We start from the raw sequence: 22,846 nt of genomic DNA, 5'->3' as shown, positions 1-22,846 counted from the left end.
ATATTCAACCTCTTGAACTCATTTCTCTACTCGTTCTAGTGTCGGTATATTATACTTGTTAGTGCCAGGAAGAAAAGGGGAAAAATAATACCTAAATGGTGAAATCTGAAAGATATGGTATGAAATGAGGAAAGGGGCAATAAATGCAGTGTTGTATGGCGTGCAGATGCGTGATGAGATAGCGTGGATGATCGGGGACAAACAGCATGAATAAGGGGAATGAGTCTGCTTCCGGCGTTATCGTGAAAGATGAGAATTTGGAGCATGAGATCGTGGGTAGTAGGACTGTCGTAGTGAAGGGGTAGGTTACAGATCATGCGAGTAACCCGTAGCAGAGAAGAGTGAAGAAACGACGACCGACGTCGCACGAAAATGTTTTTACCGCTTGGCGTAGCGGAGGAAACGAGAAGCGACAATCGTGACTAGGAAGTTGAAGCCTACACCAGCACATACAAAACGTAGTCAGCAACGGTGAGTCGGTCCACGAGGGAGAGGTCGAGACTCACCAAAGAACGCGAGAATGATGAACGCATCTCGCCAGCGGTATCCGTACGATATGTTCAGTGGCTCGAAGAACTCGTCGCCGACTTTGTACTGACAGTACTGGCAAGCCGCCGTGGCGTTGGGATTGTTGAGGTACCCACCGACGGCGTCGACGAAGTCACTGGCCCAGTCCTGACACGTCTGACCCGAGGGCGGGTCGAACTGGACGAACTCGTCCGACTTGCACACAATTTCCAGTCCGCTATAAGAAAAAGCCCCGTCAGTGCTCGAAATCCAAAGCGTATATGAACAAATAGTGAGTGGTGACGTACTGAAGTTCAGTCGATAGCATCGCACTCAGCAAACGAGTGAACGGGTTCAGTTCGTACAACCACGACTTCCAGAAGTGAGCCAAACTGGGATACGGGATCGTGACACCACAGAACTGAGAAAGGATGATCATGATGGGCGGGTTGAACAGGACGGCGACCTGGACGGATGGCGTGATGGATGCGATGAGTTGACCCAAGCTGACACCGAAGAATTCGGTGAAAAGGATGACAAGCAGCTGGAATCCGACACCGTTCTGGCCGGCAGAGCCTTGGCCAAATCCTTGCGGGTAGACCATCAGGACCCAGTAAATGATGGCGCACAGAGTCGAGTAAGGGATTTCGCCCAAGAGCTGGGCGACGGCGAAGACTTCGGGCGAGTAGATACGACTGGATGATTCACGTATGAACACACGCCTGTTCATCAGGAACTTCGGCTCAATCTGGTTCATGAGAATAGCGGGGAGGATAGTGGCCCAGAAACTGACGAGAGGGCATCAGCGACCGAACAGATTACAACAATAGATAGGTGACTCACATGGAGAAGGTTCGGTACTGGAGATCCCTCACACCGTTGCCAAGTTGCAGGAAAGGTAAACTGACGAACTATTGAAACCATCAGTTCTCCGCTCTGCCCTTTGGAAACGAAGAGTGTACTCACTAGGGAAATGAAGATGTGTACGAAAAGACGAGTGAATTGGTAATCAGGGCTTCTCCAAAGCGCGACGTTGTTCCGTTTCGTAACGACACCGAGCTGGTACCAGAAGGAGGTAGCATAGGTGGAGGTTTTGGTGTCGTCCGACACCGGCTTCGCCAGACCCGCTGCTTTCACAGAGTCGATATCCGCCCTTATCCGTCTGTACTCCTCCGAGTCCCGCCACACATCGTTCCAGTCGCGATCTCCAATCATCGGCTGCAGGCCAGCACCGATAGCATCGAGCATGAACTCAGCGGGGTTAACGTTGCCGGGGCACTCTGCACCGTGAGCGGCGAAGTAGTCACGCAGGACTTGGGAGTCAGCTCCGATGTCGCCAAAGTAGACGGTCCGGCCACCGCGTTCGAGAAGGAGGAGACGGTCGAAGGACTCGAAGAGGAGAGAGGAAGGTTGGTGGATGGTGCAAAGGATGGCCTGGCCTTGCGAGGCGAGCTTCCTCAGGAAACGAACCAGATTCCACTGAAGAACAAGCACTTAGAATAGGCAGGAAGTTGCAACAGCTGAAAGACATACCGCACTCTGAGCATCTAATCCTGAAGTCGGCTCGTCCAAGAATAGAAGTAGCTCGGGCTTGCTGGCGAGTTCGACTCCAATCGTGAGACGCTTCCTCGCCTCGACGCCCAATCCATCGACAATTGCGTCGGCCAAGTCCTGCAACTCAAGGAGCTCGATCATTTCCTCGACGTAGGCATCCTTCTCTTCCTTTGAAATCTCGGCCGGTTGACGCAAGTACGCTGAGAACCTCATCGCCTCACGGATCGTCGCCGTGCCCTCATGCACGTCCATCTGTTCGGCGTATGCCGTGCCGCGCGCGAAGTCAGAGTTGAGAGGACGACCGTCGACGAGGATATCGCCGGTGATGACACCGATGTTCTTGCGCTGAGCGAGGACGTCGAGACAGGTGGTCTTACCGGCACCGGATGCACCCATAAGAGCGGTGAGTGTACCGGGCTTGACATAGCCGTAGACGTCGGTCAGGAGCTGCTTAGTGCCACCGGGAACGGGGACATGATAATTCAAGCCCTCCCAGGTGAAGGTCTTGCGATCGGCGAATGATGAGCTAAGGAAGCGACAAGAATGCGAGTGAGAACGAATACGAAACCGAGGGAGAAGAGTACGCACGCATCACGCTTGTCGGTGTTCTCCATAGCGGCGGCCTTCTCGCTCTCATTGAGCTGAGCACGTTTAGCCTTCTTCTCCTGAAGAGCTTTGTTGAGGGCCTTGGTTTCATTGTCCTCCTTTGCGAATAAACGGAAAGATCCACCGCCCTTCGCATGAGGGAAGAAATCGAGTGCGATAATTTGCGTGAACTGGAAGAAGAGGATCCACCCGCAGAGGACGATGAAGTTACGACGCCATACGTCCGCGACGTTGATATCGTAGCCGGCGTCGAGGTATGTGCGCCCGGGCAAGGTCTGCTCACCGGCGCTTGAACCGAACAGGGTGCAAGCTTGGTTGGGACCGATGGTCGTCCTAATTTGACCCTTGCAGTCAGTCGCGATTCAAAGCTCGAACGAGGTGACTATGCTTACGGGTACTTAGTGATGTCGCCAACGTTGCGAGGAGTGACATATGAACCGTCGCATGTGAACTGTCGATAGACTATAAGCTTCATTGTAAAAGACGACACGCGATGTACTCACGTCTACACGACCGAACTCATTACCCATGAGCGAACCGTACGCTAGAGGAAATGGAGAACGAAGTTAGCCAATGAGGCACAACATTTGGGGTTCATCACAGCATACCATAAGCCATAGGATCGAGGTAGTACTGGAAGAAAGTATCAGCGACTAGAACAAAGCCCGAATAGAACAAAGATCTACTCACGATCCAGAACAGCCATCTCTTCATGTCGTCGACTGGAATCATGTATCCGACGTACATGACCAAGTTCGGCACGAAGAACGACGACAGCCTGAACGCCGAGTCGTAATTGGCGCAGAACAAACCGAAGGTGCGGAAGAAGCCTTGAATTGCCAGGAAGGCGAAGTAACAGACCAAGTGGAACGTCCAGAACGCGCCTCCGTTGCGATCGAGGTTGGCCATGAAATAGACAATCATGTCGTAGAGGAAAAGGCGCACAGCAGAGAACGGCAGGTCGGCGAGGGTGTTCGCGAGAGCGATTGCGGACGGACGGAAGAGGCTGTAGCTAGTCTGTTTTTGGAGAATGGGGCGACCTTGGACTTGAACGGCGAGCTCTCCGAAAGCGTCGAGACAAGAGACGAGCATGGTGATAAAAATGACGGATCCACGTGTGAAGGCACCGGCCGCAGTGGGTTGTTGGTCAAAGTATGCGGCGCCGAGGACGATGGCGAGACCAATACTGAGGGTGAAGCTCGTGAACAGCTGGAACTTATCCTATTGGAGAGTCAATGAGCGCATTCGTCGACCATTAGATGTATCACGAACCTGGAGCTTCATCTGAAACTGACGCTTAGCCAAAGCCATGACCTGACCGGTATAGCCAAGAGTGTAAGGGCTCTTCTTGCTGACCCCCTTCTTCTTGTCAGAAATGACCGCCTGTCTGAAAGCCTCTTGGTCAGCCTTCTCGGTCTCCATCGCGATCTTGTACTTCTTGAGGGAATCATTAAGGTCGTCGGAGTATTTGGAGTAGGCGAAAGCTGTTTCGAGAGCTTCGGGCGACGAGGGCACATCGTTGGCGGAGCGGCCGGGGGCGTACTGGCGTTCGTTGGGATCGGTACAGCCGGTGAGATAATCGGGAGTGCTCTGACGGGGAAGAGACTTGAAGCCAAGGCCTTCGAAGTAGGCGCGAGCCTCCGATGGGGGACCATAGAAGATCTGACGGCCATTGTCCATGACGAGGACCTTATCGAAAAGATTGTAGATACCTTCGCCGGCTTGATACCTGGAAAATTCAAGTCAGGACTAGCGGACAATGGAATATGCTCAAGTAATGGAACACTCACAAAGTAACGAAGGTAGTCTGACCGAGCACATCAGTCATGACACGCAAGCTCTTAACGTAGTCCAAAGCCGTCGAGGCATCCAAACCTCTCGTAGAGTTATCCCAACACTGCACGCGTGCACGAGTGGCCATCATCTCAGCAATACTGACACGCTTGCGCTCTCCGCCCGAAACACCACGAACAAACTCGTCACCAACGAGCGTCTGGGCCGTATGAGAGATATTGAGCATCTTGAGTAGCATATCCTGGACCTGGGCGTCAAACTCCTTCCGTGAGACGCCAGGAATACGTCCACTGGGGCCGGGAGTCTTGGTCGAAAGTGCGAATGCGAGGGTTTGTGCAACAGTGAGTGTAGCGATGTGGATATCGTCTGCAACAGGCCGGTCGGTCAGCATCTATGAGCCTCAAGAAGCAGCTGTGTAGTGCCCACATACCTTCATCGTTGTAGACTACCTCACCCTTGTAAAGTTTGGCCATTTCGCGGGCGTCAATTCCGGCATACCGAACTTCTCCATTCACGACGGCGTATTCCTCGCGCTCGTTAGCAATGGTCTTCAAGAACGTGGAACAGCCTGAGCCAGGGCATCCGAGCACGAGGCACATTTCTCCGGGCTTCAAAACACCAGAAGACCTAATGTGGCGTGATTAGTGTGGCACCACCCGCACGACCACAGAACAAACACACTTATGAAGAATCGGAGTAGTAACCAGGTTCTTGCGAGGAAGAAGTTTCGAAATTATGCTCCAGATCCACATGAATAAAGTCCCAATGCTCTGAATAACGGCGACTGAAAACGCAAGTCAGGTTTAACGCCCGAACGGACTTCCCGAACAAGACTTACCATCGAAGGTCCGAATGTAGAACTGTGAATGCGATCGCCTCAGTGCCACGCACACGCCTCAGACACGGGAATCCATACCTTATGACCGACACCTCCCGCAACCTCGACCTGAAGATCCTCCCAGGTCACACCAACATGCTTGTGCTTTATTCCAGCAGCCTGGTTCGCGTCGTTCGAAGAACTGAGGTATTCCCGAAGGTCAAAGCGAGATTCTTGCTCATCATCGGTACTGGAGCCTTTTTCGAGATCCTTCTCCTTCTTCAAGTCACCTTCCGGTTCCGCACGTGTTCTTTGGGACTGGAGAGACAATTGACGAGACAGTTGGCGTGAGAGTTCGTTGAAGCGTTCCTCGGCCTCGACGACGTCGACATGGTGGTACCTGTCCTCCTCGGGAATACCGTCCGGCATATTCGAGTTCAGTGTCGGGGTGTTGCTCATCTGCGAAAGGCCGACAGAGAACAAAAGACGGACACGGAGCGCGGTGGGGCGAACAGGATCGCATATCGGGCTGGTCTCTGGGTTTTATACCGCACGATGCATCTTCCGTACTATTTGTGGCTTCCGAAACCGCAAATGTTGAGTCAGAATAGTGCTTTGTAAGGGCCAAGGAAGGCTGGAGCAAGAAGTTTATACCCACGCGGGGCAGGTGGGTCCAAACGCCGACAGTCGCTCTTGCGTATCATCGGCGTTTTCATTCGTCTAGAAACAGCTGAATCACTCCCTTTATCGTGGGTGCCCGCTGTTCCAGTCGGTGCCCGACTTCAGAGCGTTGATTCTCAAGTATCAACCACCTTTTTTTTGCAGACCGAGAGGCTACTGTACTTGCCCAAATCAGAAGTTACGATGAGTTCGTACGTTGCACAAATGCTGTATTTGCGAAGTGGCCTCCGCCGGCTATACGTATCCACCGTTTCCAGCCCTTTTTCGTATTTGTCCGATCCCCGCGATCGGGCCCGCACACGCGATTGGGCACTCTTTTGCACACCGCTGGCGCATTTCTCCCGCCCGCGGACCGGGGACGGAGCTCTGCGGCATTTGTCAGATGCTTAAAATTCCTCTGTGGTTGGCGCTCGTGTGACTAACAAAAAAGCCCTCGCATCTTGACTCCTCCAGGGTTGTTTCGAAGACTTTTCACGAAAACACAGGTCGTGCACATGGGAAGTTTGAGTAAAAGATGTCCGTCCAAACGAGTATTATCCCCATTCAACCACCACGCAGAAATCCACCCCCTCAAGAAAACTCTCCGCCACCCTGAGACCTGAGCGATGCGATCACCCATCACCGCCTACCGTTCTCAATCAACCCCACGCAAGACTCACCATAACCCCGAGATTCGTCTATCTACGCAGATAACTTGCTATCCTTTTGCGCTGTAAATCTCGCCGTCAGATTCGGGCCGGCTCAATTCAACGGAACGAATCTACTCACCCATTGTGATCCGGTCGCCCAGCGACAGCGCGATCCCCTGCGTCTTACTCCGGATACGTACGTGCCCAGTGATAGTCCCAGCCTCTGTACGCTCGATGCTGAGATTGGCCAGAGCGTCCTCACCTGCAATATGCAATCGAAACATATCAACAAAGGTTGCAAGGCCGTAATAGGAGACAAGGGCGAAAGCTGCCTTACCGAACAAACTACGCGCATACATGTTCGCAGACAAGAAGTCGGAGTCGCCTGACATCGCCCCCTCTGGCGTAAGACACGACATATTCGTCGACTTCATAATATGTTGCAGGTAATCCCGGGGCTCACTATCCGGCGCAGAAGAAAAGAAGCGTCAAACCAATCAATCAGAAGTGCATTCGGCTGTGCCACCGAGCAGAGCACGGAGGGTAGGAATAATGACTTACGACATGGTCGTCGACACATTCACCCGATTCTCCCACTCGAATTCAGTCCACATGCTCCTGAACTGTATACCCGTCAGATTGGAACCCCACGGCCACGACAGTTGGGAGGTTAGGAGAGATAGAACTGTGAGTTCGCAGCAAATGCACATACCTGAGCTTCCGTACAATACGCAGGCTTGATATAGTCCATGATATCGATGTGAATGTCGTTCAAGATCACGGCCTGCTCGGACAAGTTTGGACCCTCCCATAGGATGCTGCCGAAGATGACACCGGTCTCTGTCGATGAGACCTTAATAGTCGCCTTGATACTTTGGAACCCATGAGGTGCAATCGTATACACCGCTGGTCGTTCGACGAGCTTCAAATCGCCGAGAGTCGCGAAATCCAAGCACAGGTTTTGTAGCGTATCCGATGTCTGGTTGACCAATAGGACATCTGGGTGGTGATTTAAACAAGGCAGTCTGAGTGGCGCGTTCCGTCACTGCCCATGAAAGATCGCACGCACCGAGCATGATATCAAACCCATGTACTTTAACATAAGCCTCCGCATAGAGCGGGTCGGAAAAGCCTACAGGCGTTCGGTGTGAATATACGGGCCCCGATGTGTCAATTAATATTTGAACTCACCAGTGAGCTGCGAAATTCGACTGAGATTGGAAATAAAGTCCTCGTGGACCTCAGCGGCACCAGTTGCACGTCCGACATCTTGGTCATACTGGATCGTAGATAAGGCAGGCGCGAAGTCAGCAACCGGACAACGAACCAAGGAGCAGAGACTTACGTCAATGACGTCGTCGGCAGCCTTTTTCGAGAACTGTCGGAACGAAAGGACATCGTCGACTTGGATCGCATGCTCCTTCGTAGCTTCCAACTCTCTCTTCTCCGCCGCTTTTTTCTGTGAATACAATTAATATAACGAACAATAACAACAGCAAGACACCAACCTCCTGAGCGGCGACCATCTTCGAGTAAGCAGCCTTCGTGTCGGAAAGGAATATTTCATGAACAACGGGTCTCTCCTCGAGCGAACTGAGCGTCTGGATGCAGTTCAAGATACGTTCATGCGAATCCTCATCGATGGGCACAGTAACGAATTTGGACTGCCCAACCCTGATGACAGATGCCATGATCAGCATGGCCTAGGAGACACAAAGGTAGATGAGTAATCCATCGCTATAGGCAATTCCAAACACGGAGTCATACCTCCGCCCTCAAGGCGTTCGCTCTCTTAGGGTCAGACGATACCTCGGAGAACCGCAGAACCAGCTTGGTAAGCGCGGAAGCCAACACTGTGCCCGTGAAGAAGTCGCCACCGAGCAGAAGTGCTAAACACCGAAACATCAGTAAGCAGAATTCCACCATCGATCGCGCTAGGATGACTGACTTCGAAGTGGTGGTTTGGCAGCAGCCTTGACGGCCTCTAGTCGTGCTGTCGTGGTCGATGTAAACGCGGTCTCAGTGGCGTATGTCCCGTCCGCGAGGACTTTGGGCTTGCTGGCGGCTCCGTGAGCGTGCCCATTCGTGCTAGTCTCCTCCTTCTCCTTCGGCTCGTCCTCAGCACTCGCCTCGTCGAGCAATCGCTGTTCTGACGCCAAGATGGGGATCTCTCCGAGAACCTTTCGCACCTCTTGGAAGGCCTCCAGGATCTCAGAAGCATTCTCGACGTATTCGCCGATGATCCAGAGCACACCACGGAAGACCTTGCCTGACTTGATTTCCGGGAGAGTTTGAATTAGGCGTTCGGTGATCGGTGGACGAAGGGCAGGGAACTTCTCGACGACCTCGCTGGAGGTAGCATGTGTTTAAATCCAGGGTACGTTTAAATTCAGGGTACGGAGGTAAACTACGTACCGAACGAATGCAACGACGTCAAGAGCTGACGGGTTGTTGGAGTCTCCGAGGAACTCCATCAAGGCGTGAACCACGCTGGCAGCAACCTCTGAAAACTTGACGGCACAAACGTGGATGGACTGGATGAGAAGCTGGCGATACTCCGGTGCCTAATGCCTTGGTGAGTACGTTGAGATGGTTCGCAATACATCTTTGCACATGCCTTTTCGTACTCCTGGTCCTGAGTCTTCTGCAGTTGCTTCTTGAGGAACATCACAACATCCTCGACATTTCGGCTCGAAGTCATGCTCAGTGCGATCCCGACAGCCTTTCGTCGCACCTCGATGTCAGCACTGTGGCGGCCGTGCAGATCAGTCGACGGAAATTAGAGTGGAACGTTGCATTCTAAGCATACCTGGAGAGCACTTGGAGAACATCCATGATAAGGCTGTCGAATACATGCCCATGTTTTGACCGCAAATTCTCTAGACGGTCTAGGACGATGAGTTTGACATTGTTGTCGGACTCCTTGATGACGATATTGATGAGCGTAGAAGCCGACGCTATAAGGATATGTGAATAAATATTCGCCACGCGTGTACAGTGACGAACCTTTCACAGCAGCAGCATTTTGCGTCAAGCTTGTCAAGGTGGTAGCCGCCTCGTATTTCACAGCATATGATGGTGCGTTGAGCAACTCAAAGATGATGCGAATCCACCTTGCCTACTCCTACCATGAATATCTCGATTATAATAGACTTCAACAAAGAAACGCACCCTGTGCGTCGAGTCGCCCTTGCAATCCAACCTCACGACATCAATGATAGCCATCTGCAACAACTCGTCCAAGCTCCCAATCTGGTCATACACCTGCAATACATACTGTACCGCCTTGGGCATAGCACAGTTCGCGAGAAACACGAATGCATTCCGCTTGCATGTCGCGTCAGATTCGGCGGCGAGGAATGTTTGGATGAGTTCGGGAGCGTCGGGGATAAGATGTTCGAATTCGCGGTAGATGGTATATATGGCGAAGACGGCGTTTTTACGGACGTAGGAGTGTCGGTGCTCGAGACAAGATCGACATATGGGAATTAGGGGTTCGAGAAGTTCTTGGTCTTTGGAGATCTTTTGAAGGAAGCGCAGAGTCTCGCCGCGGATATATTCATTAGGATGTTGCTAGAGCGCGAGCGTGTAAGTGCGGGATATGAAGGACATAAGAACAAGCCTTAGACGCAACATACCAGGTCATTCCGGATGGCGTTACTGCAACAATGGTGAGTGTATGTTACTGCAAAACATATAGACCACGTACACAACGAGAATCATCTCCTGCTTCAACTTTCCAGACTCATCATACTTTGGGCATACCTCCCAGTAGAAGTGCAGCAGCTTCTTCAGCCGTTTGTCCCGAGATGGCATGCAATACTGTATGATTGGCATCAAGAGTGTAGGCTAACAGAGAATGTACTACTATTTAGTGTCGTGCTATTGTGTAGCGGGCAATATGCGCACCTGTGGGTTGCCATTAATCGTAGAGACTATGATCCTACGTAACGTCTCGATTTTGGCATCATCGGAACCCTTCTGTAGGGCGTTTCGTAGGTCCTGCGTAGACGGCGATTCCGAAGCGTCCTCGTAAACGACGGTATAACAGGCCGCGTCCGGGTTTGACATGGTAAGAGAAGTAGAAGAGGGCGGCGAATGCTGGTGGTGGGTATGTTACAGAGTAGTTGACCTCGCCACGACACAGCGGAAGTTGCCACGTGCGGGGGAGACGCGGACGCGCCTCGTATTGAACGCGGTTTCTGTCTACTGCTGCTTTTACTTGACCATCACGAAAATTTGTCTGTGGTTCAGAGATTTGCTGAGGCTAAACCCACGTTTATTTACTGCTCTTGAACAACTATGTCTTCCACACCGACGGTGTCAGAGGATCATCTTTCTGAGCTGCTTTTACAACTGAAAGTGAGGCATTTGCATGTTGTGTGGCCCAGACTTTGTATCTCAGTGGTTGTGTATGTTTCATCATAGAAAACCTCCCCTGCACAAGCAAGAGCAATCCTGAATGCCCAGCCGCAAATCGCATACGCGCTTATTGGTATAATGATCAAAATGAATGCCATCAACGTTGAGGTCTTTCAGGTATGTGCCACACGCTCCCAAGAATAACTGAACTGAACATGGCTCCGAAAGCAAACACTAGCTTCCTATGGTGCGGGACAGGGTTCACAACAGAACGGAGCGTCGACAATGTCTGCAATACCGGCAGCGGCACCAGCACCTACAACAGTTCCTTCGGCGCCACCTCCCACTGCCATTCCTCCCCATTTGAGTGCGCACCAGCACAGCCGTAGCAACACCCCACAATACTCGACTCCTCCGCCGACACATACTCAGTCAGATAGCCACCACGGAACACCACTTCAGCCAGGTCGACCTGCACCCCAGACGGCCCCAGTGCTTCCGGACGCGTTTGCAGCCATACCAGAAGAGCAGAGGGTGAGTCTGTTTTCGTTACGTAGTTGGTTCTCAAACTTAGGTTATGGGTGTCGTAGGCTGTGATTATGCAGGTGTTAGCTATGACTCCTGAGCAGGTCGCCCTGCTACCACCGACTGAACGGGCGAATATCATGCAGCTGGTAAGCCAATTCTTGCAATATATGGTCGAAATCACCTGAAGGTTCTTGTTTGTATTTAGCGCGCATCGTTGGGTCTTCCATAGCATTCTACGACGAGCGGGTATCGCAGCTATGCGTGCGACAGGGAGTGGCTTGAGTGTGATTCACAGTATGGTAGCTTTCGTGGTTGTATTACAATACAAGCCTACGTAGCAGGCTAGTCGACCATGACACCTCTTCCCCGGAGGTCACCCTTCGCTTGTGTGATCTCCTTCAAAGCGCAACAAAAATAATTGAGATGGTGTAGATGAATGAATGAGGAGACAAGACGTACACTCAGCAGCTCGGTATACGCATCCGTACATTCCCTGAATGTGTACAAGCCCTGCCCCAATGTCCAAAGACTATACGAACCAAATGACACAAGCAGCCACCAGGGCAGCTATGGAAGAAAACGGACGTGAAGGATAAGCGTCAGAAATATCAGAATAGTGTGTGGCGCCACGTACCACGGGCAAAACCTGTTCTGTCTGAGCCTTGTCGACAAAAGGCACAGGGATATATGAGAAGAAAGCCAACAAGTAAAAGAAGGTGAGGATGCTGCTGCCGATGGCGACGCGGGCTGCCCTGGTCATTTTGAAGAGTGATGTGATGGCAAGAGTGGGTAGGTGCAGAGAACGCTGGCGGAAGGGAACACGTCTAAGTGACGTGGGAACTACAGCCGTAAACGGAAGTTCCCCGCCACTTGTGGCGTATCACATCACAACTGTTTGATCGTCGTTGCGTTCAACGGCGACGAGGCCCATATTCCCTTTCTACTCTTTGATAATTTTCTTTTCTTCGTGGCCGGCTGGTTCAAACTTCTTCTAGGATGTCTCCTCGACCGCCAAAACTTCTTGTCTCAGCTGCTACATCATCCTCCCGACGCGACTACCAGATCCTTACACCCCGCACCCCACATTCGCGCGCTGGCCGTGCCGAAGAAGGTTACACCGAAGTAGAGCTTGAACAAGGAGGCCAAGATGACAATGACGTTCACTACTCCGGAACGCAGCACCAGTCGGAACCCTTACTTGCATCGTCCTCCAGCGATACATTTCCGCCCTCTGGAATTCGCGCACGCGGAGATGACCAGGAATTCAGAACAGGTCATGTCAGTGCACTCGAACGAGTCGTCAGGTCTGCTATGAAGCATGCCGGTCTGGCTCTCGGGAGTTTACTGGCTTTGATCTTGTTTTTCATGATCATTGTTGCATACAGAGAACCGGAGGTAATGATGGAGGCTATCGGCGCGAACAAAACTGCACTTGGAAGTGTCGACGAGCTGCAAACAGGGACCTCGGAACCAGCTGCTACTCCATCACCAACACAATCACCAGCAGCCACAACTGAAACTTCCCTCGATAAACACATCATCTCCTACGCGCAATACGACCACTTCCCTCTATACCCCCACCAATACCGTGACGAATGTGACAAGCTTATGTCGGGGCTCATCCCTCCCGCTCCTTATTGGTCTGGCGACAAGGACGTGGTACACCACGATACTGTTGACCCTGGGAAGTATCCTACTCCCGAAGGAGCGTGGACGAGTATATGTACATCCACTATCACGTATCAACTTGACGGATATGTTGGCCTGCTGGCCGATCTGGCGTTGATGGCTCAAGCGGCTGCTCTGGCGCGAGAGGTATGCGCCTCTTTTTCTTCAATATACGGACGTGTCAATGTACCTTACTCCTTCTCGATATCAGCAAAATAGAACGTTTCTTGTGGATGATACCTATTGGAATCGTGGAAAGTGAGCGCGTTCATTGTGGCACTCAGCGCCCACACTAGTTGGCTCAAACCAAATTGGCTCAGATGGAATGCGCATTTCCAAGACGTGCGCGCTCGACAACCAGGACCTGAGCCAGGGTGTCGTGCACCTCCGCCAGAAGGTACCTTCTGTGACCACCTTCATCCGAGAACCATGCTCATTGACGCCACAATCCCAGAACTAGTCGCGTGTCCGCGAAACGCCAGGTGAGAGCCAAGACCTTGCATTTTGGGATTAGTACTGACAGCGTCCAGGCATTGGGTGGGTGGCATCCACCCTCTTTGCATGACCCACCACCTCATGTTATTTTTCTCCCTCAGGTTATCAACTCCCGAACCGCTAAGTTCCACTTCGGACACCGTTTTTCTGAAGAATATGAGAATCCGTGGGTCACAACATCTTCCATATCCACATCCCTCCGTTTTTCTAACAACCTATCCACATCTGTTCGGCAGCCGAGCTCACCAACTCAACCGTCTCATACCGATTTTTGAGCGTGCACGAGAGTCTCTGACCCACACCATCCGCCCCAATGCGGCCACCGCATCCCTCATCCGATCCCTTCGAAGCGAGATGGCATCTATGTTTCCCTCACCGCCTCCTTCGCATTCGGCTGTCATGACTTCCGACGACAGCATTCCGTTGGAATCCGATCCAGGTCAATACGTCGGTGTGCATATTCGACATGGTGATGGGCGTAGCATGTCATGGAAATATCATGGCAAGCATCTTCCTATGGATGAATATGCACAAGCAGCTGTGGACACCTTCACTCGGCTATTTTCTTCAAATTCGACCGAGGATGTAGCTTCTGACGCGACAGATCCCGCAACAGACGGTCCGCCAGCAGTCATCTACCTCGCCTCTGACGACCCCACTGCCCTCGATTCCTTATCACCACTTCTCCCTCCGCACATAATCGTGACTTCACTTGCGCAGAGCAAGGAGCCTGCTTTGAAGGGATTGGCCAGTCCGAGAGAATACAAACAGGCAGAGTTCAATGAGCTGGAAGAGATAGAGAGAATCAGGCTCACGACGGGGATGATCGTCGATTTTGCGATGTTGAGTGGGTTTTGGGCATGGGATAATGAATTGCTGCCTGGTGCTGTGGTCTGCGGTATTGCGTACGTCTCTTTCATTATCGGTTCTTACCTTCCGACATAGGTCTCACACCGATTGACCGGTCAATTTCCACCTCGGTCAGCTCGAGCGTATGTCGTCTCTCCGCTGTCGGTCTGGGATGGGACAGGGCTTTTGGTCACGGCTTCTCTAATCATGATGAAGGGACCATGGATAAGGAAAGGAAACGTTGGGTTGAGATTGATCAGAAAGGGGCGATTATACCTGCTTGGGAGGCGTTTGAGCTCTTTTGAGATACCCCTTGCGTGCAGGAACTCGGACCGTCAGGAGATTTGGATGTGAGGTAGCGACGAGAAGGAACCAAGAGAGGGTCAGCGTGGAGACTACTTTGTGGACGGAGATGCCGAGTTGCGTGTGGGATTTGCTGCTTATATATCTATGTATATTTTCTCCTATTCTAATGCTTGTCGTCGGTTGAATGGTCGTTCCCTTATACTTTCGTGCTTCAGGTGGGGTGTCATAACAAAGAAGGTTGACTTTCCGCGCGTGTAGGACACAAGTACAGTATCTCTGAATAGGTATACTTCTGTGCATACAAACGACGACCAAGCGGATACACGTCATAATCGACAATCACAAGGCATGTTACAGAAACTGTCTGCATTCCATAGACGGCGGCAGGAGACATTTCTGCGATAAATTACACTCCTGATATCCTAACTCGCTACACGGCGGGCCTAGAAGTCCTTCAGCAGGAGAGACAGCAATGCGGTTCCCGGTGGTGGAAAAAATCCATAGAGAAAGCGCGAGACGGGGAGAGCCATGCGAGAGCGAATGCGATGGTGGAAAGCAAGGGACAGTGCGAGATGCGTGCAGGTGAGAGCTGGTGGATGCGATATAAGTGGACAAGGATGACAAGACGAAGATTCTCCTGTATAGGAGACAATCCATGGAACGATTGACATGGACGACGACTCTATTGGAACGCCTGTTCGAGGTCAATCGACCACTGAACGAGAAGCTCTTCGAAGCGTTCTGTTGTTGGTGACGCGGAAGACTGTAGGCCAGTTTGCGATTTCATAGCATTCGCGGCCTCGCGTTCTGCACGGGTCATCGTTCTCAGCTCCAACTCACCGTGTCTTTTATCGACGAGATGCTTCGGGTCACAGTACCAGTTGAACTCTTCCCAGTTGGCATTCGAGGCTAGAGGGTCTTTGCGTGCGCGAGAGTCGAGAGGTGGAGGCGTAAGATCACGGTTGACGTTCAGGACTTTTACTGATGGCACCAGATTTGCTGTAGTGATGTCCGTGTTTAGAGGTGTAACATATATGAGAACCGCGAGGAGACGCTTACCAGGCACGTTCAACTTGGTAGGAGATTGCCAGGGGCTTCAAATAAAAAGAGTGTTCAGCTTATGAATGTGCCGAGGACGAAAAAGAGCTACTCACAAGCTTTTCCTCTTAAAGAGTCTTTCGTTGATGACATCGACGATGTCAAGTCGATGCTTGGGCTCTTTGATCAGAAGCTGTGAGCACCAGTAAGCCACTGTTAGAAAGGAAATCGAAGGAGGAAAAAAGGAAGGGTGTAGTACCTTTGAAATCAACACACGAAGGTCCCTGTTCTTAATGCCCCTGAGCAACCTTTTCATCTTAGCCCCGCGGATCTGTGCTGCTAGCTCGTCCAGGGTGTTTCCACCAAAGAGGGGCTGAAACGGGTCAAGAGAGCGTCAAGCCAACGGTCCAAGACGATGTTAGCTACGATGGGTTGATTCTAGCGTACCTCTTTTAGCCCAAGTGCTATCTCCGCTAATATCAAACCGAGCGCCCAGCTATCCACCTTGTCGTCGTAACACCGTCCGTCTCCATGTTCGGCGTAACACACTTCAGGAGCGAGGTAGTGCAGCGTCCCGAGATACTCTTCGCTTAGTAACACCTCATCAGGAAATGATTGATGAGCTAGACCAAAATCGCCAATAGACAAGTGACCGCGAGGAGTGACAAAGATGTTGGCCGGTTTGAGATCTCTATGTATGATGTTCTGGATACGCAGATTTATGACACCACGGACCTTTGGAATGGTCAGTGACAGTGAGACAAAGGATGTCGCAGGAACGTACAAGCTCAGAGACATAAATGCATATGACTTCCCAAGGCAACGGTTCGGAACGAGTTTCAAGGAGTGTTTCAAGATCCGTCACATAAAGCCTCTGCGAAAGAATAAGACACCGACAATATTATTAGAAACGTTGTGAAAGGGAACGCACCATGACCAGGTAGACATTCTGCTCGTCCTGGAAAGACGACAGAAGCGTCGTGATAGAAGGGTCGCCGCCATCGTTACAGCTCGCCAGATTCAATCGCTCAGTCAACGCATCATAGAACTCGCCTCCGTCGGATATCATAGCTTCCTTCGATAACGCCTTGATGGCGACCTGTTTGGGGAAGGGCATGCCGAGGTCCCAAGGAGTGGCTTCGGCAGCAAATACCCGTCCGTAGGAGCCATCGCCGATTTTGTCAAGGATACGGTACTCCACTTTACTGTCGTCGAGCCATACGTCTGATACGTCGTCATCGATGTCAGCCTCAGCACAAATCGATGAAAACTCTTGCTCTGATTTGCCAGACTCAACCTGGCCTCCGCGCATCGTCGATACACCAGCCATCTGCACCAAGCTATCATCATCGCCATCGTCGAACCTGGGAGTGGATGGATCAGCATGTACGATCATGGAAGCATGACAGGGTGAGTCCATGGGCCTTGAGAGACTAAGGGCGTCAGGGAGCAGGAAGACTGGCTCGGGGGTTGTGGGCGGAGTCGTATCCGCACAGCTTGTTTCAGATCCAGCGAAGTAGAAACCGCGACGGGGAGGTCTCGAGGACGAGGGCGACAGAGGCTTAGGCGCAGGGATCGCGTTGATAGGCGCAAGTTCGTACGTAGAAGGCGAGACGGTGAACGGCTTGAAGAGCTGCAGCCCCAAGCCCGCGATATTTCGAAGTATCTTCCGAGGTCCTGTATCGAGCCTGTCTTGCTCGTCACGTTTGCCGAACAGCTGGGGTACTTGAATCTTCATGGTGAGCGGAAAGCAGAGTGCGGGTACTATAGGATTTTCCGAGAGTAGAGAGGATGGAGGATGGACGCGAGCTACTCGAGCGAGAGCAAGAGTTTCTTATGTGACTAGGCGTGTGTCACTGCACAAAGGAAGCTTAAGGGCGAAGGTGAACGGGAAGCAACTGACACGTGGGGAATAGATGGGAGCCGATAAGATCGTAACGAGGTCCATCTGCTCCATTGTCGTTACGCAAGTTGGGACACAAAGGCACGGCATGACGGCTTCAAGTGCCGGAGTCGCATCTGACTATAACAAGAAGTCGAGGCGTCCACAAGTTGAGTGCCCTACCGACAAAGTCATAGTACATTTTCAGACTCTACTACCACGTCTACCCGAGTGCAAGCGTTGCTCAGCCGGTCGAAACGGCTATCCTTGCATGGCTGAAGACTGGCCGTTCGCTGATACCCCGGGAGTGTGGAAGGCGAACAAGAGAATTTCCGAATCGGGACAGGTGGTTCAATCGGCTGTTTCGAAGGAACTCGGCGGAACAAAACTGAGGAGTCGGCACCACGTGCTTATTTTAAATCTAACGCGATTTGCGCGCCACCTCGGCAAAGGTCACGGATCATGTGCTTGTGACTGGACGCGCCTCGGCGAAGTGGAAAAGCACAGAAAATCGACGAAAAATCTAGGGAAGAGCCTGACATCGACGGTCGTACAATCTTTGAAAAGTGTAGGGAAAAAATTACATGTCTTACACAGCACATTCGAGAGCAAAGGAGAACTGAGAAAATGACTGGCGAAAGCGTGAGGTCCGACAAGAGAATTCGTGAAGGTAGAGAGACGAGAAATACTACGACTGCGAAACACTAATTCATCTCCGCATCATCATCGTCTACATATCCGAGCCTGAGTGCCAACTGCCTTATGCGTCTCTCGTCCATCCTTTTCATGAAGTCTGGCTCCCAGTGGCCGTACTCACCTACCGGCAGCGCCGCCGCCTTCTCTTCGAGATAAATGGAGGGAGCATCTGAGTCATAGACGAGCGAGTGCTCGTCGTCGTGCACTTGCGTGTCGTCGTCACCGACGACATGCAGGCCTTTCGAACGCCAGGCATCGACGCTCCAGGGTTGGTAGGACGCGAGGTCGTGAGGTCTGCCGTCGTCTTCCTGCGACTGTTCATCGTCCAGGGCAGGAGTAGAGCTTGAATTGGAAAAAGAGTAGTCGAGGGAGGGCTGGTAGTTGGAATACGAGACTTCAGTCTCCCCTTCGGCGGGCTGTTCATGCGAGGAGCGATCGAAAGCACCTTTTGAAGCAGGTGCGGCATTGCTGTTCCCGTCAACGCTTGAATCAGACCTCTGGTCTTGCGAAGAAGCGCGGCCGTCAGAAGTGGGTGCGACGTTGCTGTCGTTATCGCTGTTGTCGCCACTCCTATCGCTTTCGTCCCCGTCACCATCCCTATTGATAGGCTCGGACCACGGGACGACATGTCCGGCGGAAATCATCTGCAGCTTCCAGCACTCAACGATGCTTTTTGCTTTGAAACAGAGAGACTTCAGAGAGCCGCTAATGTTGAGCTCGTCGACATGTTTGTCACGAAGCTCGTAAAGTGCTTTCCAGATCATAGCGTATGGGTGAACTGTTGACTCGACGACAGGGAAATCGTCAAAGTCCAGGGGCCGGAAGAATTTGCCGCTGTCCGTTTCCAATTCTTCGAAAGGCTTATTCGCCTTGAACTGACGGCGGAATAGAGGGGTAGTCTGGCAATAGCCGCCAATCGGAATGTAGATATAGTGGTGGATTTTCTATGACAAACAATGAGAGGTCAGAGGCTGCTGCCAACGTATAGAGCAGAGACTGCGGGCGAACCGGCTTATTCCACGGAATTGCCTCACCGGCGTTCGCAAGATTCTTAGGATATTTGTCGAATTCGAATCGAATCCTGTTTAATACTTCACTTCGCGGCAAAAGGATAAATTGGGACGAATCGAAACAGTCATGCCAATCAGCGCGGACTGAATAACATTAAGAGGTTTCAAGTAAGTGCGAATGCCCCAAAGCCGATGCAACATATGCACTCACGAGGGATCTTATTGAGAGGACCGTCCTTGACCCTCTTCAATGCGCCAGCTCCGATACCCCAAGCATGTTCAAGAGCAGTGATCTATTGTCATATTAGTCGATGTAAGACATGGATCAGGACTGATGTTGAAGTACATACTGCTCGAGGGCCAAACGCTTTGGGGATGACATGAGCTTCTTGGACGCCGATTGAAGTACGATCCCCGAACTCGTCCACGTATGGTTCCAAACTAAGCGCACACCATCGTTGGACCAGACGGTACTTGGCCTTCATTGCGTTGGACTTGGAATCGCCAAGGGGTACACCGACGGCGCTGAGACCAGAAGAGCTACTCGTGCCAGAGGAATTACTCGTACCAATGGAGCTACTCGCAGCAGTGAACGTACGGGTGCGAAGAGCGTGAAGGGAAAGGGTCGGGCGAATGATGAGTCGGGCGACGCTGGGGCTTCGTAGAAAGCAACTTACGATTTGGTCTGCTATTGACCACTTTCCTTGCTCTCAAATTTCGGCTGCATCAGCACTATGTTTGTATTGAATGGAAATACCTTTAATGATCTTTCGCAGAAATATGTTGCTTTAGAGTTGAGAGCATACAAATCGTGCAGTAGGCTCTGCTTGTGATCAAGCTCCGAGTCAGTGGTGTCTCGCTTTGAATGTTTCGATCCCAGGTGTCGGTGACACACGCCGGGTGACGGAGCAGTTCAAATTTGCTTCCATTCGTGATTACGTACAACTGACGTTGTGGCACCAGTGTGGCAACTCTCCTTTCGCAGCGCAAGATGACGAGGCGGTTTCCTAGTTCCCCAAAATTACATACTATACACAAAATCGTACACCGATGATAAAATCCGGGAGCAAAGATACTAATACAAAGGCCACGTCGAAGATAGAAGCAGAAAAGTAGAATGAGAAGTCTGACGGCGAAGGCAAAAGAGATAGGAAGAATGCAGAGAAGGCAAAGGATCAGGAAGATTACAATACAAGTCCGTGTGAAAGTCTAGGAAATGTATGGTAGGATGGTAGGTAAAGCAGAGACCTGAATATGGGAAGCAAACGTTGAATGGGTGAATATTCGTAGATGGCGTCAATGAAGGGAGTAAAGCAAAACGAAAGCAGGATGAGAGCAGATTAGAAATCGATGCGGAGGAGAGAAAGATGGAGAGACGATATGTTGAACCAGTAGAATGATGTGTATGTCTAGATCTCATGAGTGTCAGACGTGACAATGGGCCAAGGCGTGAGGGGACTATGAGATACAAAGAGACGACGATGGGCAGAAATCCGGAGGAAGAAATCGTATGGCGAGATGATTGGATCTCGATCGAGAACGTTCGAAGAAGTAAGGTGCACGCGATCCTGGCTCAAAACTCCGGGCACCTGCTGAAGTCGGTTGCGAAAGTCGAGATCGGGTCGTCGAGAGGAGTCACATAATGGGACCAAACAGGATCATGTTTGTCGACGGGCCTGATCTCGAGCTTGCATTCGCCATGCATAGCATCTACGAGGTGCTCCTGCTTGGATGTATAGTCGAGCCGAGCCCAAGCTTTGGGGCTCGACGTCGTTGGATTGCCGGTGGGGGCAACGGACGGTTTCTTGAGCTCGCGTTCAGTATTAAGGAGTTTTGTGGGTATCTCGACGTTATCAATCCAGGTCCGTGCTTTCACAGCAGACCAGTCCCTGTAAATGTGGCGTTTTAGAAGTGTAGGTTGTGATAGAAAAATAGATCGCAACATACAGTCCGTGAAAGAATTCATCCTCGTGGATGTCCAGCAGAGACAAGCGCTCCATTGGATCCTTGACCAGAAGCTTGGAGATCAACGCGCGCAGTTTGTCGTCTTCAACGGGGGATAGCTTCTTCTCGATATCAGCAGCCTCGATCTCATCCTTGAGAGCGTGCATGTCTTTCGAGCGGAACAGAGGCTACGGACGCATCAAACACTTCGTCAGCCCCCTCGGCGCTTCAGACACAAAATAACAAGATAATGGACGTACCCCTTTGATCCCGCTCATTTCCGCCAAAATCAACCCAAACGTCCAGCTATCCAAGGTCTGTCCATAACCATGCTCGAGGATATAATCGGGATCAAGGATCTCTGGCGCGAAATAGTGCGGCGTTCCAATCTGGCCACAACGACGTTTGTGGTTGCGAAAGTCACGAACGCCGAGGAGTTGTCCAAGGCCGAAGTCGCCGATGGCGAGATGGCCGGTGGGGGTGACGAAGATGTTGTTGGGTTTAAGGTCGCCGTGGATGATTTTTGCGCTCTGCAGTTGCTGCATGCCGAGGACGAGTTCTGCGATGTAATGACGGATGTACTCCAAGGGCATACCCCCGGTGAATTCTCTCATGAACTGTGAGAGGTCCTTCACATAGAGCCTCTGTTCAAACCCACACAAAGGGTTAGATATCGGAAAACCAAATAACAGTAACACACGCACCATAACGAAATATATATTATCATCATCCTGGAAGCATGAAAGCAATTTGGTCAGGAAGTCGCCATCCGTCCCGTTGGCTGCAACAAGGATCTTGCGTTCGTTCGCGACTGCGTCGAAGTAGCTCTGGTTGGAGCGAACGTCGCTCTTGGAAATGGCCTTGATGGCTACCTGGCGAGGAAAGTCCATGCTTGTATCGTGCGGAGAGGCCTGGGCGGCGAAGACCCTGCCAAAACCACCATGACCAATACAGTCCAAAACCGTGTAGACGACCTTGCCGTCGTCGAGAGTGACGACAGGAACGTCTTTCTCCCCATCGGTGGCGCAAGATACATCTTCTCCAAGAACAAACTCGTCGGCCTTGATCCCGACGGAGTCACCGTTTGCCTGCGAAGCGCCACACGGTAAGACACCGGCGCCTGACTTGTCAAAGGGAAGGGAGCGAGGAGACGATTCTGGTGTGTATAGAGGAGATGTGAAGGGGGTGGTGAAGCTTGAACCATTGACGAAGCTGGGCGAGGACTGGAAGGATGCCGAAGACGGGGAGGAAAGGTAGATGCTCGGAGCCGAGTGGTTTGACGTAATAGTCGCGTGTGCCAGACTCTTGGGAGGAAAGAGCTTGTAGAGTTGAAGTCCGAGATGAGCCATGTTGACAAGCGCCACCCTGGAGTTGTTGAGCGAAGAGGCGAAGGGTTGCTGGAGGAAGATCTGAACGCGACAGATATCAACATCCGTGAAAGGAGCTACGAGGGGGACGTGGTCGTCAACATCGTCGAGGG

At 51.7% G+C, this 22,846-nt stretch overlaps 7 protein-coding genes across 7 annotated transcripts; 2 read left to right on the top strand and 5 right to left on the bottom strand.

Moving 5' to 3' along the window:
• Positions 1-51: 51 nt before the first annotated feature.
• On the bottom strand, positions 52-5,783 carry STEHIDRAFT_136305 (uncharacterized protein). Its single transcript, XM_007298779.1, has 17 exons — positions 5,378-5,783; positions 5,300-5,321; positions 5,143-5,245; positions 4,892-5,088; positions 4,458-4,827; positions 3,940-4,396; positions 3,358-3,888; positions 3,276-3,300; positions 3,171-3,211; positions 3,060-3,118; positions 2,650-3,000; positions 2,041-2,587; positions 1,474-1,986; positions 1,351-1,418; positions 816-1,295; positions 507-745; positions 52-437 (listed from the first exon to the last, which is right to left on the bottom strand). Exons 1-17 carry the CDS (start codon positions 5,735-5,737, stop codon positions 379-381), a joined length of 4,422 nt encoding a protein of 1,473 aa, XP_007298841.1. The 5' UTR covers positions 5,738-5,783; the 3' UTR covers positions 52-378.
• A 611-nt stretch (positions 5,784-6,394) lies between these two features.
• STEHIDRAFT_164690 (coatomer beta subunit) lies at positions 6,395-10,667 on the bottom strand. The gene is made up of 19 exons (XM_007298778.1): positions 10,498-10,667; positions 10,298-10,437; positions 10,227-10,248; positions 9,760-10,161; positions 9,595-9,706; positions 9,398-9,545; positions 9,206-9,335; positions 9,004-9,152; positions 8,537-8,937; positions 8,356-8,477; positions 8,097-8,291; positions 7,934-8,047; positions 7,780-7,867; positions 7,658-7,720; positions 7,301-7,587; positions 7,150-7,211; positions 6,926-7,050; positions 6,728-6,850; positions 6,395-6,669 (listed from the first exon to the last, which is right to left on the bottom strand). Exons 1-19 carry the CDS (start codon positions 10,657-10,659, stop codon positions 6,641-6,643), a joined length of 2,874 nt encoding a protein of 957 aa, XP_007298840.1. The 5' UTR covers positions 10,660-10,667; the 3' UTR covers positions 6,395-6,640.
• Positions 10,668-10,890: 223 nt separating this feature from the next.
• Positions 10,891-12,259, top strand: STEHIDRAFT_164689 (uncharacterized protein; the record flags this gene model as incomplete). Its single annotated transcript, XM_007298777.1, has 7 exons — positions 10,891-10,950; positions 11,017-11,127; positions 11,179-11,484; positions 11,541-11,624; positions 11,684-11,874; positions 11,938-12,045; positions 12,113-12,259. 5 exons carry the CDS (start codon positions 10,891-10,893, stop codon positions 11,705-11,707), a joined length of 585 nt encoding a protein of 194 aa, XP_007298839.1. The 3' UTR covers positions 11,708-11,874; positions 11,938-12,045; positions 12,113-12,259.
• A 215-nt stretch (positions 12,260-12,474) lies between these two features.
• On the top strand, positions 12,475-14,979 carry STEHIDRAFT_164688 (uncharacterized protein; the record flags this gene model as incomplete). Its single annotated transcript, XM_007298776.1, has 8 exons — positions 12,475-13,293; positions 13,358-13,404; positions 13,467-13,543; positions 13,601-13,628; positions 13,677-13,683; positions 13,743-13,807; positions 13,878-14,546; positions 14,627-14,979. 8 exons carry the CDS (start codon positions 12,475-12,477, stop codon positions 14,793-14,795), a joined length of 1,881 nt encoding a protein of 626 aa, XP_007298838.1. The 3' UTR covers positions 14,796-14,979.
• Positions 14,980-15,500: 521 nt separating this feature from the next.
• On the bottom strand, positions 15,501-17,572 carry STEHIDRAFT_106927 (kinase-like protein; the record flags this gene model as incomplete). The annotated part of the gene is made up of 8 exons (XM_007298775.1): positions 15,501-15,559; positions 15,637-15,795; positions 15,856-15,890; positions 15,951-16,047; positions 16,111-16,207; positions 16,282-16,569; positions 16,619-16,708; positions 16,766-17,572. The coding sequence occupies 8 exons, from the start codon at positions 17,570-17,572 to the stop codon at positions 15,501-15,503; spliced, it is 1,632 nt and encodes a 543-aa protein (XP_007298837.1).
• Positions 17,573-18,292: 720 nt separating this feature from the next.
• Positions 18,293-20,256, bottom strand: STEHIDRAFT_117421 (uncharacterized protein; the record flags this gene model as incomplete). The annotated part of the gene is made up of 5 exons (XM_007298774.1): positions 20,100-20,256; positions 19,773-19,998; positions 19,634-19,715; positions 19,421-19,566; positions 18,293-19,356 (listed from the first exon to the last, which is right to left on the bottom strand). Coding segments are annotated over exons 2-5 (1,186 nt in total), but the record flags the coding sequence as incomplete, so codon positions are not given.
• Positions 20,257-20,623: 367 nt separating this feature from the next.
• Positions 20,624-22,606, bottom strand: STEHIDRAFT_89372 (kinase-like protein). Its single transcript, XM_007298226.1, has 4 exons — positions 22,071-22,606; positions 21,627-22,010; positions 21,370-21,554; positions 20,624-21,311 (listed from the first exon to the last, which is right to left on the bottom strand). Exons 1-4 carry the CDS (start codon positions 22,254-22,256, stop codon positions 20,996-20,998), a joined length of 1,071 nt encoding a protein of 356 aa, XP_007298288.1. The 5' UTR covers positions 22,257-22,606; the 3' UTR covers positions 20,624-20,995.
• Between the last annotated feature and the right edge of the window lie 240 nt (positions 22,607-22,846).

This window comes from Stereum hirsutum, assembly GCF_000264905.1.
Source record: "Stereum hirsutum FP-91666 SS1 unplaced genomic scaffold STEHIscaffold_1, whole genome shotgun sequence".
NCBI classification, from domain to species: Eukaryota; Fungi; Basidiomycota; class Agaricomycetes; order Russulales; family Stereaceae; genus Stereum; species Stereum hirsutum.
Note: the sequence above shows the minus strand (reverse complement) of the source record. Positions and strands in the feature narration are given on the sequence as shown.

Coding starts and splice junctions, on each gene's coding strand:
- STEHIDRAFT_136305 (XM_007298779.1), bottom strand. CDS start 5,737: ATGAGCAACACCCCGACACTGAACTCGAATATGCCGGACGGTATTCCC. Junction 3,001..3,059: donor GGCGACATCACTAAGTACCC/GTAAGCATAGTC, acceptor GGGTCAAATTAG/GACGACCATCGGTCCCAACC. Junction 2,588..2,649: donor AACACCGACAAGCGTGATGC/GTGCGTACTCTT, acceptor TCGCTTCCTTAG/CTCATCATTCGCCGATCGCA.
- STEHIDRAFT_164690 (XM_007298778.1), bottom strand. CDS start 10,659: ATGTCAAACCCGGACGCGGCCTGTTATACCGTCGTTTACGAGGACGCT. Junction 9,153..9,205: donor AGGACCAGGAGTACGAAAAG/GCATGTGCAAAG, acceptor CCAAGGCATTAG/GCACCGGAGTATCGCCAGCT. Junction 7,212..7,300: donor CGTATTGTACGGAAGCTCAG/GTATGTGCATTT, acceptor ACGGGTATACAG/TTCAGGAGCATGTGGACTGA.
- STEHIDRAFT_89372 (XM_007298226.1), bottom strand. CDS start 22,256: ATGGACTTTCCTCGCCAGGTAGCCATCAAGGCCATTTCCAAGAGCGAC. Junction 22,011..22,070: donor ATAATATATATTTCGTTATG/GTGCGTGTGTTA, acceptor GGGTTTGAACAG/AGGCTCTATGTGAAGGACCT. Junction 21,555..21,626: donor AAATGAGCGGGATCAAAGGG/GTACGTCCATTA, acceptor ATGCGTCCGTAG/CCTCTGTTCCGCTCGAAAGA.